This window comes from Mobula birostris, chromosome 8 (genome assembly GCF_030028105.1).
Source record: "Mobula birostris isolate sMobBir1 chromosome 8, sMobBir1.hap1, whole genome shotgun sequence".
NCBI classification, from domain to species: domain Eukaryota; kingdom Metazoa; phylum Chordata; class Chondrichthyes; order Myliobatiformes; family Myliobatidae; genus Mobula; species Mobula birostris.
This window is the reverse complement of record NC_092377.1, coordinates 168,219,767-168,236,277: the sequence shown is the minus strand read 5'-3', so window position 1 is coordinate 168,236,277 and position 16,511 is coordinate 168,219,767. Positions and strand designations below refer to the sequence as shown.

Sequence of the window (16,511 nt, the reverse complement as noted above, 5' to 3'; positions counted from 1 at the left end):
TTATCCAGTATTTTGTGTGTGTAGCTCTGGATTTCCAGCATCTGCAGAATTCCCGAGTTTTTAGTAGTTGAAATGTGATGGTTTTGTAATCAGAAGGTTTTGTGTCAGATGCTCTACACCTGTAAGTTTTTCATTGCACCTGCGCATACATAAGAACATAAGAAATTGGAGCAGGAGTAGGCCACCTGCCCATTGACTCTGCTCCACCATTCAATAAGATCATGGCTGACCTGGCACATGACAATAAACTCCACTTTGACTTTGACATTGTGCACGACTGGCATGTATTCTCTTTACTGTTTGTGTCTCATAGACTCCATTCTGCCTTGTCTCTTCACTGCCCTGCCTCTGTTTCCTGCTCTGATGCCCAGTGGTGTTTGGGTCCATCTTGACAATCTCCCAGTGCTGATCCTCTGTGTTTTCTGTGCTCTTTTTCTCTTCTGCTCCTCAGAATGCGTCCGGACACGATGAGCTTAATGAGGCCGAGCCCCCTAAGAAACTTGTATTGGAAAAGAACTCCTTTAACCAGGTGACAATTCTAGTCTACTTTCCGGGAAATCCTCCAGCCCAGGCACAGAAAGGAAGCAAAGCATGTCTTACATTTAGGAATTCCATCACTCATCCAGGATGGAAGATCCCACTTAAACATTTTGTTCAAACAAACATGGGTTAATTTCCACTGAGGTTGGGTGAGACTTGATCTAGAGATCATGGGTTAAAGGTGAAATGTTTAAAGGGAACTGAGGGGAAGATTCTTCACTCACAGGCTGCCATTGGAGGTGGTGGATGTGGATTCTATTGCAACATTTAAGAGAAGTTGGATAGATGCATGGATGGGAGAGGTATGGAGGGCTGTGGTCCAGGTGCAGGTTGATTTTACAAGGCAGAATAACAGTTCGGCATGGAGTAGATGGGCCGAAGGGCTTGTTTCTGTATGACTGGATCTTCCGGCACTATGCACACTGGTTTAGACAGTCTCTCACCCAAAAGCAACAACTCATCCTCCAATGGCATTCAATCAGTTTCCCCAAAAAAACACTGGCTTTAGGTGACAGAGAGATTTCAAAATGCATTCCTTAAAGTACCATCTCCAGGAGTTGTGAATGCCAGATTGCTGTCCGATATTGGCGAAGGCGCTGAAATAGTTGTTGTGCAGGCTATCTATCTTCATGAATAATGTCATAACAGGTCCCCAACATTAAACAGATGCTTTTCATTGCTGAGGCAACATCAAGTTCCAGGACAAGCTTAATTGTCTTTCAACCAATCAGGAATACAGCCAAATGAAACCATGTTACTCCTGGACCAAGGTACAAAACACAGTACCAGCAGTCACACACGGCACAATGCATATAGCACATGTAAGGTAGCAGTATACATCTAGCCCAAATCCCTGAATCCTATGTCCTATAGATTGATGATGCATGCAAAGTTGTTGGCAAGAACAAGCCCATAGCGGTCCGATCGTGACGCACTTTTAAAAAAAAAAGTGCAGCTGCAAACAAATGCAATCCAGCTTGTCTTCCTCCAAGTGAACACTGGAAGGCAGCAACGACGGGAGGGGTGATATTTGGTTCCATTCTGTTGTCTGGTCGTGCTGCTCTGTGGGTGATTGAATTGCAGAGCAGCTGATTTCTTCTGACCACATTAAACACCAACACCACCAGCGCAGTTTTCACATTGTGCCCAAAGTAAGAACTGCCTTTCATACCTGTCCTCTGGCATTTAGTTCCTCCAACAAGTATCCAGCCTCTCACTCCCACCAACAATCTGTCACTGTGATGCCTCCTGTCCAGTGAAGACTTGCGTTAATTCATGAAATGATGAGAAGATCGTTGGAAAGATGATGAGAGGCATCGATTGTGTGGATAGCCAGAGGCTTTTTTCCTGGGCTGAAATGGCTAACACGAGGGAGCATGGTTTTAAGGTGCTTGGAAATACGTACAAGGGGGATGTCAGAGTTAAGTTTTTCACACAGAGAGTGGTAGATGCATGGAATGCACTGCTGGCGATGGTGGTGGAAGCAGATACGATAGGGTCTTTTAAGAGACTCTTAGGTGCATGGAGCTTAGAAAAATAGAGGGCTATGTGGTAGGGAAATTCTAGGCAGTTTCTAGAGTAGGGTACAAGGTTGGTACAGCATTGTGGGCTGAAGGGCCTGTAATGTGCTGTAGATTTCTATGTTCTATGAAACAGAGACCACTCAGCGTGTGGTTGGGTGGTGGAATCTCAGCCCAGAGTGCGTTGGAGGCAGAAGTCCTCAGAGCCTCATGAGAAGGGCGTAGACTATTGACCTTGTCCTTGCCCCAGCATGGGCCATGGTGATTGTTCACCTCACCCCCACCTTCCTGCGCTAATTCCACATCCTTTAAAATTCTGCCGACCCCTGCCTTGAACAGCCCCTGATTGCCCGAGTGGGCTGGGGGGGGGGGGGGGTTCAGAGAATTCCAGTGACTCACTGTCCTCTGGGTGAAGAAATCTTCCCACCTGTTGTGGACCAGCCAGCCTGACTCACCAGCCAGCAGGACATCTCACCTGCCAAGCTCTGTAAGCATCTTGTATGGTTCAGTAAGATCACAACTTATTCTTCTAAACTCAATGGAGTGTAGGTAGCCAGGTCTCTCTGTTTCTCCAGATAAGATAAACTCCCATCCCCAGTACAAAGCTGAGGATAGTTCACTGAATTCTTATTACCATGATTTGTACACTGAGTTCAAGTGCATTCTCACTAAAACCCTCCGATGGAATGGTGCAGCAGATTCTGTGAGCCGAACAGCTTAATTCTGCCCCTGTGTCTTCTGGCCTCCATAATAAGGCATTCATTAGTCTTGCGAGACCACGGATCTGGGCCTGGAAAGTTTTCACTCTCCAGGGCGCAGGCCTGGGCAAGGTTGTATGGAAGACCAGCAGTTGCCCATGCTGCGAGTCTCCCCTCTCCACGCCACCAATATTGTCCAATGGAAGTGCATTAGGACCCATACAGCTTGGCACCAGTGTCGTCGCAGAGCAATGTGTGATTAAGTGCCTTGCTGAAGGACATAACACGCTGCCTAGGCTGGGGCTCGAACTCACGACCTTCAGGTTGCTAGTCCAATGCCTTGACCACTTGGCCTCCATAAGGTACCTGAATAACTTGCCGTGCAGGGACCTGCACCAATATCAGAGAATATTTAATTTCGAAGCTGGAGTAGACACGATGTGCCAGCTGGTTTGTTAGTGCAAAGCCTATTGAGAGGGAACATCTGAGGGAGGGAGTGTGAACTCTGCGTCTGCTCTATATGAAATGAATTTTCAGATGTTTGATGAGTGTATAAATCTGCCCATGGCTGTAGTTTGGTGTTCTGTTATCTGCTGACTTTTGTGCAATGCCACCCATCACATCAATCCTCCCAATCCCCTCCTTCTGACAAATGCCTTGCACTTATGCAGGGCTGTGCGGGCACCACGGTAACTGTCAAGCTCTGCATGTTTCAGAGTTCACTTCTGGTGCCAATCTGTAAGAAGTTTGTATGGTCTCCCCCTGAATGCATGGGTTTCCTCTGGGTGCTCCAGTTACCTTACACGGTTCAAGGAGGTACCAGTGGATAAGTTAATTGGCTATTGTAAATTGTTCTGTGACGAGGCTTGTGTTAAATAAGTGGGTTGCAGATGGTGTGGCTCACTGGGACAGAAGGGCCTGTTCCACGCTGTATCTCGAAAATTAAATAAGTGTGTGAGGGAGGGGTTAGATTGATCTTAGAAAGGTCAGTATGACATTGTGGGCCAAAGGACCTGTACTGTTTTGAAATCGCCAACCCCATGTACCAACCTTCTCCAGCTCCATTTCTCCTAACCTCTCTCCTGCTTCCTCTGCGAAGCCCTATTGAGTCAAATTCAGCACCAAAGGGCCTACAAATTTAATTTTAAAAACTTCATCTGTCTTTCTTCCTAATACAGTAGTGTTCTTATTCTGTTGCAGACCAAACTCAGCATTGGTACATCGAGTATGATTGCAGCCAAGCAGCGGAAGCCTTCCACCAGTTATGAGAAGCAGAAAGAGCAGTGCGTGAAATACTTCGATCAGTGGACCGAAACCGATCAGGTGGAATTTGTCGAGAACCTGATTTCCCGAATGTGTCACTACCAACACGGTCACATCAACTCCTACCTTAAACCAATGTTGCAGAGGGACTTCATTACAGTCTTACCAGGTACATGGGCAGGGACTGGGCAGAGTTACTTTGCGCAGGACAATGTGATAACCTCTTCTCTGTCTCTGTTCACATGGCTCTGTTGTTCAGACAGTTTGCTTCCCATTTTTCAGAATTTCCTGCCATGGGGAGTGGTTTTCCTTACCCACATTACAGCCCAGTTTGTTCAGAAATCCTGCACGAATGTGCCTTTTACCATCTCTGCTGGGAAAAGAGTCCTAATTTAACACTCCAGGAACCTCAACCCTGTGACTGTTCCAGAGCAATACAACACGAATACAGGCACTTTGGTCAACCAGTCCATACCAACCATGATGTCCACCCAGTTGGTTCAAATTCCAGAGGAGGCCTAGAGGCAGTCTGTCCTGAGGTGGAGAGCTGTGTATCTGTGGGGTGGGTGGGTGAGTGAGAGGTTGGATGGTTTGGAGGGCGAGATGGGTATATTTTGCTGCTGCTGCTTGTGTTGTTCTGCTGAAGATCATGGGCATGCTGTGTTGGCACTGGAATGTGTGGCGACTCTTGTGGGCTGCCCCCAGCACATCTTTGGGTTGCATTGGTTCTTAACGCAAAGGACACCTTTCACTGTGTTTCCATGTACATCTGATAAATAAATCTGAATCTGAATTTCCTACATTCAGTCCATATCCCTCTTGGCCCTGCCCTCCCTGTACCTATTCAAATGCTTCTTAAATTATACTACTATACCTGCCTCTTGCAGCTCGTTCCGCAGTCTGGCCTTATTCTATGCGAAAAGTTGCCTTCAAGTTCTTTTTAAATCTTTCCCCTCTTACCGAAATATACATACCCTAGTTTTGGGCTCCACTACACTGGGGAAAAGTCCAATACCGTCACCTTATCGTTGTCTACCATCATTTTAAACATTTCTATAAAGTCTTCCTCACCATACTTACTGATTCAGGTGGAAGAGAAGGTGGAGAGTGGCCGGGTGCTGGAACAGCGGTTGTCTCACAGAAGACAGGAAATGTGAATGCATGTGAGACACCAGATAGATTGCACTGTCTAGCTATGTATAGCAACAACAACTAAGCTACTGTCAACATTAAGGTTTAGATTAGTTTCCAAGTAGTATTTGTACATAAATGCCTTCATACCAGCTTGCAGAAAGGAATTAAAGATGGCTTGCGGCACAGAATTACCAGTGCCTTTCCCGGAACATGATCTGCCATTGCAGGTCTCCAGAACCATGTAACACAACACTCTTGGGGCTGCTTCAGGGCCAAGAATTGCTTGACGATGCTGAAAATAAATTGCATGAAAAGAGTAAGGATCTTCCAATAAGAGAGAGCAGACACGCAGCGAGAACTGAAGGCTGAGAATTATGGCGCCGGAGAATGGAAACTCCTTGTGTGCAGCTCCCAGAAGAATCATGAAGTATTCCAGTTCGGAATGACGACAGCTGAAATTCACAGTCACAGACACTGCAGTGAGCAACAGTATCATTTAATAATACTATCGATCTCTGGTATCGCCACCTCTGGACTGCAGTCCACCCAGGGAACAAGTGCAGCGGCTGGAAGCTTAGAGAACACCTCTATTGTCTCAGGAAACATGGCTGCTGGGCAGGACAGCAAGTAAAACTGAAATGCAGGGCACTCGGCTACCTCTTCTCTATCCTTCTGGCTAACATACAATCGCGGGAAAATAAAAAGTCAAGACCTTTTAGGTCTCAGAGCGATCAGAGACTGCTGTGTACTTTGCTTCACAGGGACACGGCTCATCCCCAGCACTTCAGCCTGACGGCTATACCTTCCACTGAATAGACTGGGGCTTCCCAACCTGGAGTCCACAGACCCCTTGGTTATGGTAGGGGTCCGTGGCATAAAAAGTATTGGGGAGCCCCTGGCTTAGACAGAACAGCAGTGTCAGGTAAAGGCAGAGGTGGTGGCATTCACTTCATCTGTCAGTCAAGTGTTTTCTTTCAAAAATCACTAGATTCTGCAATTATTCCAGAGAACTGGAAAAATGCAAATGTCACTCCACTCTTTAAGAAGGGAGGGAGGCAGAAGAAAGGAAATTATAGGCCAGTTAGCTTGACTTCAGTGGTTGAGAAGATGATGGAGTCCATTATTAAGGATGCGGTTTTCAATTACTTGGAGGCATATGACAAAATCGGCCAAAGTAAGCGTGGTTTCCTTAAGGGGAAATCTTGTCTGACAGATCTGTTGGAACTCTTTGAGGAAATAACATGCAGGATAGACAAAGGAGGTATTGTTTACTTGGATTTTCAGAAGGCTCTTGACAAGATAAGAACCCATGGTATTACAGGACAGATACTAGAATGGATAGAAGATTTGCTGACTGTTGGGAGGCAAAGAGTGTGAATAAAGGGGGCCTATTCTGGTCAGCTACCGATGGCTACTGGTGTTCCATATGGGTTGGTATTGGGACTCCTTTGTTTCATATTATATGTCAACGATTTGGATGACGGAATTGATGGCTTTGTAGGCAAGTTTCTACAGATGTGCTGTGGAGACCATTCTGACTAGTTGCATCACCATCTAATATGGAGGCTCCAATGTGCGGGATCAGAAAAGGCTGCAGACAGTTATAGACTCCACCAGCTCCATAAGAACATAAGAAATTGGAGCAGGAGTCGGCCATCTGGCCCGTCGAGCCTGCTTCTCCATTCAATAAGATCATGGCTGACCTGGCCACGGACTCATCTCCACCTACCTGCCTTTTCCCCATAACCCTTAATTCCCCCCCTACTATCCAACCTTAGGTATGTTTCCTGAGGTAGCCTCCACTGCTTCGTGGGCACTCGCCTCCCCATCATCGAGGCGGTCACTCAAGAAGGTGACATCCATCATGAAGTGCACTGATCACCCGGAAATGCCCTCTTCTCATTACTACCATCAAAGAGGAGGTACAGGAACCTGAAGGCACACCTTAGGAATAACTTCTGTTGAACTGCCTATGGAACCATGCACACTACCTCACTATTTATCTATTTTATGTCTTTATTGTAATTTGTAGCAATATTTTAATGTGTTGCACTGGACTGCTCCCACAGAACAACAAATTTCATGACAAATCAGTAACAGTAAAATCTGATTCCAAATACTTGGAAGTACTTAGTAAGTAAGGCAACATCTGTAAAGAGAAGACCAGTTCACATTTCAAGTCACTGACACATTGGAGTACAAAGGCATTTCCAGCGTTTTCTGTCTTTAATTTGAATTTAGGTCAAACGTTCTCACAGATCTCTTGAAGCTGTGGGGTGTGTGACTTACCGCTGCGTGTTTGGACATCGAACCGGGAAGGTTTAGTTTTGAGCCAGAGTTGTTGAAGAGAGTATGGCATATGTCAGTGGAGAGAATTCAACATAAAAACATCAAGATTGTCATTGTTTCAAAAAAAAACTGAGTAAATAGTAGCATTTTTTAAAAAATCTTTTATTTCTCTTGTGTCTTTTAAATCCCTTCTGGGAGTTTGGACCAGGGAGGGGGTGCAGAGCAGTGTGAGCACAAACAGATATTTGTTCTAGAAATAGTCATTCTGATAAACATTGGGATGTTACAACCTTCTGTTGTCACCCAGTTCCTCCACTTGTAACCAACTTATATTGGGCTTGAACTCTGGTTTCCGAGGTTTTAAAAATTGACCCTTGAAGAATTATAGACCTCAGTGGTTTCAAAAAAAAAAGATTTGCTTGATTTGGCACATGTGCATCAAAATATGTCGTTTGCATCAAATCTAGTTAGCGCAGACAGCCTGCAAGTGTCGCCATGCTCCCGGTGCCAACATAACATGCCTGCAACTCTCAAAAGCTAACCCTACTGTGGGAAGAAACCGGAGCACCCGGAGGAAACCCACGCAGTCACCTTGAGAACGTACAAACTCCTGACAGGCAGTGGCGGGAATTGAAACCCAATCGGTGAACGTTGACGTTGTAATAGCATTGTGCTAGCCACTACACTACCGTGTCACCCCGTAGAGTTCTCCACTCTGGAAGAGCTAGTTTCCCCACAAACCTCTACTAACTGTCTTTGAGACACTTTCCATGCCAAATCTGACCTCTTTGTTACACAATCCTCAGATTTGCTAACCAGCGTTTCTATTTCTATTTATCGTACAATTTTGTAAACCTGAAGACAGGCATATCTGGTTAAGATTCCTTCCCTCAGTAATTGTATGGTTGGTGTCCCTAGCCCGTGGCCTGGATCACATTGCAGAGAACATCCTCTCGTTCCTGGACGCTCGGTCACTGTGCGCCGCGGAACTCGTGTGTAAGGAATGGTACCGAGTCATCTCTGATGGGATGCTCTGGAAGAAGTTGATGGAGAGGATGGTGCGCACAGATACCCTCTGGAAGGGGCTTTCAGAGCGAAGGGGATGGTAAGGATGGCTTAATGTGTGACGAGATTTCGATAGCTGTATGTAGTGGAGTTAGTGGGGGGGATCTCATTAAACCCTACCAGATTCCGAAAGCCTGTATAGAGTTGATGTGGAGAGGACGTTTCCATTGGTATGAGAGACTAGTCTCTGAGGCTGTGGCCTCACAATAAAGGGACATCCCTTTAGAATTGAGCTGAGGACGAATTTTGTCAGCGGTGGGGGGGGGGTGATGGATCTATTGCCACAGATAGTTGTGGGGGTGAGGTCATTGGGTGTACTTAAGGCAGAGATTGATAGGTTCTTGATTAGTAATAGGGTTAAGGATTACAGGAAAAGGTGGGAGAATGGGGTTAAAAAAGAGAATCAGCCATGATTGTATGGCAGAGCAGATTTAATAGGCCGAATTACCTTATTCTTATGTCATAATGCCTTGCTTGCAGACGAAGGATCTGTCACAGTCCCACCACCAGAGGGTGGTCCTGACCTGTCTAGGCACATGGTCATGTCGCAGGTTACGTTCTCCCCTCGCGCTAAGCAGTGAACCTGAGATAGAGCAGACCATGTCACTGGGTCAGATACTGCACAGTCAGTGTTGTGCCGTCTCATTCACTGGAATACTTCGCTGGCGTTCCATCACACACTTACATTCACTGGAATAACCCAGTGATATTCCATCACACAGTCGCATTCACTGGAATACCCCGCTGGCACTGCATCACACAGTCACATTCACTGGAATACTCTGCTGACGCTCTGTCACACAGTCACGTTCACTGGAATATCCCAGTGATATTCCATCACACAGTCGCATTCACTGGAATAACCCATTGGCACTTCATCACACTGTCACATTCACTGGAATACTCTGCTGACGCTCCGTCACACAGTCACGTTCACTAAGAATACCCCTACTGGCACTCCGTCACACAGTTAAACCTTTTCCCACCTTTGAAGCCAGTGAAAGAAATGTTGGAAGTGTGGATAACAGATTTTTTAAAACTCTGTCCCTCACTCACTCTGACATAGCTATCTGCATCGTTTGTTGGATTAACCTGTATTCAGAGCTGCCCAACGCGCTCCGAGTTTGGGAACTTTTAGATTCATAGAGTTCCAACATAGATTGGGCCTTTTCATCCAATTTGCCCATTTTAATTAACTGCCTTGAGTGGCTGAGGAAAATATTTTATTTTTAAATTTTAGATTTATAACACATTAACACACCCAGTGCCAAGAGCCTGCCCCTCCCCATCACACCCACGTGACCAATTAACCTACTTTGGACTGTGGGTGGAAACCGGAGCACCCAGAGGAAACCCGTGTGGTCACGGGGAGAACGTACAAACTCCTATAGTGGCGGGGAATGACCCCAGGTTGCTGGCTCTGTCATAGTGGTATGCTATCGTGCCAGTTGTTGGAGATTTGTACCCCATCTCCATGTCTCTACATGTTTCTGATGCCAAGAGTTAAACAGCCTTTCCTGTGTTTGAACCCAGTGGTAGATAACTGGTGCAAGAATTTAAATTAGTTAATTCAACGTTTGCAACCATTTCAAGAGAACAGAAATATAAAAGCAAGAATGTGATGCTGAGGCTATATAATGCACTGGTCAGACCCCATTTTGGAGTATTGTGAGCAATTTTGGACGGCTTATCGAAGAAAGGATATGCCAGCATTGGAGTGGGTCCAAAGGCTATTCATAACATCAATCCCGGAATGAAAGGGTTAACATACAAGGAGCATTTTGATGGCTCTGGGCCTGTACTCGCTTAGTTAAGAAGAATGGTGGAGGGGGAGATCTCATTGAAACCTATCGAATATTGAAAGGCCTAGACAGAGTGGATGTGGAGAGGATGTTTCCTATAGTGGGGGAGTCTGGAACCAGAGGTCAGCCCTTTGGAACAGAGGTGAGCAGGACTTCCTTTAGCTAGAGGGTGGTGAAGCTGTGAAATCCATTGATACATGCAACTGGAGGCCAAGTGATGGTGTATATTGAAAGTGGAGGTTGATAGGTTCTTGATTAGTCAGGGAGAAGGCAGGAGAATAAGATTAAGAGTCTTGATGGAATGGTGCAGCAGACTCAATGGGTTGAATGGTCAAATTCTGTTGTTATGTCTGATGCTCCTTGCGACTGTTTGGTGCCTATCACATCACTCGTATTAATGTTGAGGTTTGTCTGGAAGAGAGAGAAGTATGCCTGCTTTGTGACGTAAACTCTGCTCCCATTTAAAAGGCTAGGGTGATGCCGAAGTTTCCCGTTTGAGGACTAACTGACGTTGAGAGTAAACCTTCGCATGTGAAGGCCAGCAGCACCCTCACTGCAATGGGGAAGAAGATGTGGCGGTTTGGGCATGATTTCCCCAATGCTAAGGACTTTGTTTATTTACAGGATCCAGTACTTGTTCAAAAACAAGCCTTCCGATGGCATTTTGCCTCCAGATTCCTTCTACAGATCTCTGTACCCACAAATTATACAAGATATAGAGGTAAGCATCATCTCCAGCCACTCTGATTACTGGTGGAGTTAAGTTAGTGTGTGAAATAGTAATACGTTTCATGTTGGGAAAGCAAGAAGATTACACCCACACAAAGTGCTGTGGAACTCAGCAGGACAGGAGCATCTATGGATTGTCTGACATTTTGTGTGTGTTACTATAGATTTCTAGCATCTGTGGACTCTAGTGTTTAAAATCGCCCTCAACTTGTTCACAGTGAACTCCATAACCGTCACCAAGACAATATCCAAATTTTGTTTGCAATGAATATTGGGCCAGAGCTCCAACAGAATCCAGTCTGAAATGATCTCAGGAATGTTTCATATACAGCTGGCCAAGAGTCTCATTTAACATCTGACCTGAAGGACAGCGCATGCAGTGGCTCATTGATTGTGTGCTGTGCTGTAGAATGTCATTGTGTGCCGTGTCGTATGACATGGGCGATCATGGACTCATGACCATGGTTGTTCTTGCAGATATTTCCACAGAAGTGGATTGCCATTGCCGTCTACTGGTGCCTTCACAAGACAAGTAACCCCAGCCATTATCAATACTCTTCAGAGGTTGTCTGCCTGGCGTCAGTGGTCTGGACTTGTGATATGCACCAGCTGCTCATTCGACCACCCACCACCTGCTCCCGCGACCCTGATCGGGCGGGGGTGGGGGGGGGGGATAAGCAGGTGCCACACCTTGCCCAAGGGCGACCAGCGGTCTAGCAGAGGGAAGGAGCGCCTTGCACCTCGTTTGGTAAAAATGTATCTCCACCCCACCATCAATGGTGGGTGGTACAACACTCATTTCTGCGCTGTGATTGAGCTTGGACTATGTCGCTAAGTCTCTGGAGCCGGACTTGAACCCAGACCATTCGGACTCTTAAGAGCTGAGATGTGGCAAACACTGGGATCACTCTGTTCAGTACAGTTGCCTCTTGTGCACAATACCACCACATCCTTTGTCACACAGAGTTATGTCTTCAGAAGGAGTTGGCGGGCAGATAGCTACAAGTTAGCAAGAGATGGACTTCCTTGCATTAATTTATTGTGATTCAGTAGGTACTTCTGTGGTGAGCGAAGTAATCCAGTTGCTGACAGTGTGAATTAAAGTCAGGAAATGCAGGTCTGAAGAGAGAGTGGATGTTTATGTTTCAGCTTGTTAACTGGAGCAGCAGATTTTCAGAAAGTTTCAAGGTGAAGAATATGATGGTGGAGGAAGGATTCATGGGAACTCTGCACTGGAAGCTAAAGTTCAAAGCAAATTTATTATCAAAGTGTATGTCAGCATATACAATGAGATTCATTTTCTTGCAGGCATTCAGAGTAGGACAAAGAAGTACAACAAAATCAATGAAAAACACGCAAACACTGACAATGAATACTGTAATTTCCTTTGGGATCAATAAAGTAGCTATCCATATATGTGCGAAAGAAGACAAACTGCAAATATGAAAACACAAATAACCAATAAGTAAACAGGATGCAGATAAATGGGTGACTGTCAAGAGAGGGAAGGGAGAACATCAGGTAGTGGAGAGCACCCCTGTGGCCGTCCCCCTCAACAATAACTACTCCATTTTGAGTACTGTTGGGGAGGGGAGGAACTTACCTGGGGGAAGCAACAGTGGCCATGCCTCTGGCACTGAGTCTGACTCTGTGGCTCAGAAAGATAGGGAACTGAAGAAGATGGCAGCAGTAATAGGGGTCTCTAGTCAGGGGGACAGGTAGGCAATACTGTGGGCGCAATAAAGAAACACGGATGGTAGTTTGCCTCCCATGTACCAAGGTGCATGATGTTTCCTAACGCGTCCACAATATTCTGAAAAGGGAGGGTGAGCAGCCAGAAGTCATGATACATGTTGGTACCAACAGCATAGGTAGAAAAGGGGAGGAGGTCCTGGGTCAAAGAGTTAGGAAGGAAGCTAAGAAGCAGGACCTCAAGGGTAGTAATTTCAGGATAGCTGCCTGTGCCAAGCGACATGAGGATAGGAATAGAGTGAGCTCACAAGTAAATGTGTGGCTGAAGAATTGGAGCAGGGGTCAACGATTCAGATTTCTGGATCACTGGGACCTTTTCTGGGGCAGGTGTGACCTTTACAAAAGGGATGGGTTGCACTTGAATCTGAGGGGGGCCAATATCCTTGCAGGCAGATTTACTACAGCTATTGGGAGTGGTTTGAACTAATATGGCAGGGGGATAGGAACCAATATGATAGAGCTGAGGATGAGCCAGCAGATTTGCAAGTAGATGATACATGTGATACGAAGGTAAGGAAGGACAAGTCAATGATTGGGTACAAATGCACAGGGCACAGAGTTAAATTGTACCACAGAGGCAAAATTCAAAAAGGCGAAGAATGCAGGACTGAAGGTGCTGTATTTAAATGCGCGTAGCATTCAGAATAAGGTGGACAAGCTTTTGGCGCAATTGGAGACTGGTCGGTATGGCGATGTGTCTGAAAGAAGGTCATAGTTGGGAGCTTAATATCAAAAGATATACTTTGTATCGAAGGGACAGGCAGGAATGCATAGCTGGTGGTGTGGCTCTGTTGGTAAGAGATGGAATTACGTCTTTAGAAAGAGATGACATAGCATCAGAGAGTGTTGAATCTTTGTGGGTGGAGTTAAGAAACTGCAAGGGTGAAAAAAACATGATAGGAATCATATATAGGCCTCCAAATAGTAGCCAAGATATAGGGTTAAGATTGCAAAGGGAGCTGGAAAGGGCATGTAATAAGGGTAATGTCACGATAGTAATGGAGGACTACAATATGGGATGATCAGGTTTGTGTCGGATCGCAAGAGAGAGAATTTGTTGAATGCCTATGAGAAGGCTTTTTAGACCAGCTTGTGTTTGAGCCTACTTGGAGAAAGGCTATCTTAGATTGGGCATTGCATAATAATCCAGATTTTATTAGGGACCTTAAGGTAAAGGAACTCTTAGGAGGCAGTGATCATAATATGATTGAATTCATAATGCAATTTGAAGGGCAAAGCATAAGTCACATGTATCAGTATTTAAAGGGAATAAAAGGAATTAGAGGCATGAGAGAGGAGCTTGCCCAGGTGAATTCGAGGGGGGATACTGTTTGGGATGACAGCAGAGCAGGGATGGCTGAAGTTTCTGGGAATAGTTCACAAGTCGCAGGATCCCACAGAAGAAGTTCTTCTCAAATGGCAAGGGTAGGCAACCGTGGCTGACAAGGGAAGTTAAGGACTGTATAAAAGCCAAAGAAAGGGCATATAATGTAGCAAAAGTGAGTGAAAAGCTGGATGATTGGGAAGTTTTTAAAATCCAACAAAAGGCAACTAAAAAACCCTTGAGAAGGGAAAAGGTGAAATATGAGGGCAAACTAGCCGATAATATAAAGCAGGACACTAAATTTTTTTTTGATTTATGTAAAGAGTAAAAGGGAGGGGAGAGTTGATATTGGACCACTGGAAAATGATGTTAGTGAGTTAGTAATGGGGGACAAAGAAATGGCAGATGAACAGCATCGGTGTTCACTGTGGAAGACACTAACTGTATGCCAAAGGTCCTTGAGTGTCAGGCAGCAGGAGTGAGTGCCATTGCTTCAAATTCAAAGGTCTTAAGGTGGATAAATCACCTGGACCAGATGGACTAGATCCTGTAGTTCTGAAAGAGATAGCAGATGCATTGGGGTTATGATCTTTCAAGAATCACTTAATTCTGGCATGGTTCCGGGGAACTGGAAAATTGCAAATGTCACTCCACTCTTTAAGAAGGGAGGAAAGCAAAAGAAAGGAAATTATAATCCATTTAGCCTAACCCCAGTGGTTGGAAAAGTGTTGGAATCCATTATTAAGGATGAGGTTTCGGGGTACTTGGAGACTACTGATAAAATAAGTCAAAGTCAGCTTGGTTTTGGTAACCAGATATCTTGCTTGACAAATCTATTAGATTAGATTATGAGGAGACGCAGTCCTCTTTTATTGTCATTTAGTAATGCATGTATTAAGAAATGATACAATATTCCTCCGGTGTGATAGCACAAAAATACAGGACAGACCAAGACTGAAAAAACTAACAAAAACACATAATTATAACATATAGTTACAACAGTGCAACAATACCATAACTTGATGAAGAACAGTCCATGGCGCAGTAAAAAAAGTTCAAAGTTTCCCGGAAGTCCCACATCTCACGCAGACGGGAGAAGGAAGAAAACTCTCCCTGCCATGCCCGACCACAGTCCAACTCTGAGTCATCTGAAAACTTCGAGCTCTGACCAGCCCTCCGACACCGAGTACCGAGCACCATCTCTATCCAAGTGCTTCGACCTCAGCCTTGGTCGCCAACAGCCGGCAAAGCCGGGTTTTGAGGCCTACCCTCCAGAGATTCTCGATCGCACAGTAACAACAGCAGCAAACCAGGCATTTCAGAAATTTCTCTAGATGTTCCTCTGTGCTTTCACGTCAAATCAGAATTGTCCATGGCCCCTATTTAACAGATACGATATCATTTCACCGGAGAGCTGCGTCACGCTGCCACCTTCTCCTCCCACCTCCTTTTTAGAGTTCTTTGAGGAAATAACAAGCAGGATGGACAAAGGAGAGGCAGTGGATGTCATTTACTTTTATTTTCAGAAGGGGTTTGATAAGGTGCCACACATGAGGCTGCTTAACAAGATAAAATCCTATGACGTTACAGGAAAGATACTGGCATGGATAGAGGGATGGCTGACAGGCAGGAGGCAGCGAGTGGGAATAAGGGGGCCTTTTCTGGTTGACTGCCGGTGAGTAGTGGTGTTCCTCAGGGGTCAGTATTGGGACCACAACTTTTCACATTGTTTGTCAATGATTTGGATAATGGTATTGATGGTGTTGTGGCAAAGTTTGTGGATGATATGAAGATAGGTGGAGGAGTAGTTAAGTGCTGAGGAAGTAATGCAATTGCAGAAATTGGAAGAATGGGCAAAAAGTGGCAGATGGAATACGGTGTTGAGAAATGTATGTTAATGCATTTGGGTAAAGGGAACAAAAGTGCAGACTATTATCTAAATGGGGAGAAAATTCAAACATCAGAGGTACAATGAGATTCAGAGCCCTCGTGTAAGACTCCCAGAAGGTTAATTCATAGGTGAAGAAGGCAAATGCAATGTTGGCATTTATTTCAAGGGGAATAGAATATAAAAGCAAGGAGATAATGCCAAGTCTTTATGAGACACTGGTCAGGCCGCAGTTGGAGTATTATCTACGGTTTTGGACCTCATATCTCAGAAAGAATGTGTTGTCATTTTTTAAAAAGAGTCCAGAGTAGTTTCACAAGGATGATTCTGGGAATGAAGAGGTTAACACGAGTATTTGGCAGCCTTGGGCCTGTACTCAATGGAATTTAGAAGAATGCGGGGAATCTCATTGAAACCTACTGAATGTTGAAAGGACTAGATAAGGTGGATATGGAGAGGATGCTTCCTCTGGTGGGGGTATCCAGAATTAGAGGGCACAACCTCAAA

The 16,511-nt window shown here is 45.2% G+C and overlaps 1 protein-coding gene across 2 annotated transcripts in view; it reads left to right on the top strand.

Annotated features, from left to right (window-relative positions):
- The window catches only part of LOC140201955 (F-box/WD repeat-containing protein 1A), a 46,196-nt gene that overhangs the window by 11,791 nt on the left and 17,894 nt on the right, over positions 1-16,511 (top strand). The window contains exons 2-5 of one of the 2 annotated variants that reach the window (XM_072266818.1): positions 452-529; positions 3,959-4,190; positions 8,363-8,549; positions 10,936-11,032. In XM_072266818.1, the coding sequence (XP_072122919.1) occupies positions 452-529; positions 3,959-4,190; positions 8,363-8,549; positions 10,936-11,032 (594 nt within the window). The remainder of the gene's footprint in view (positions 1-451; positions 530-3,958; positions 4,191-8,362; positions 8,550-10,935; positions 11,033-16,511) is intronic. The other variant, XM_072266819.1, reaches the window with a different exon arrangement.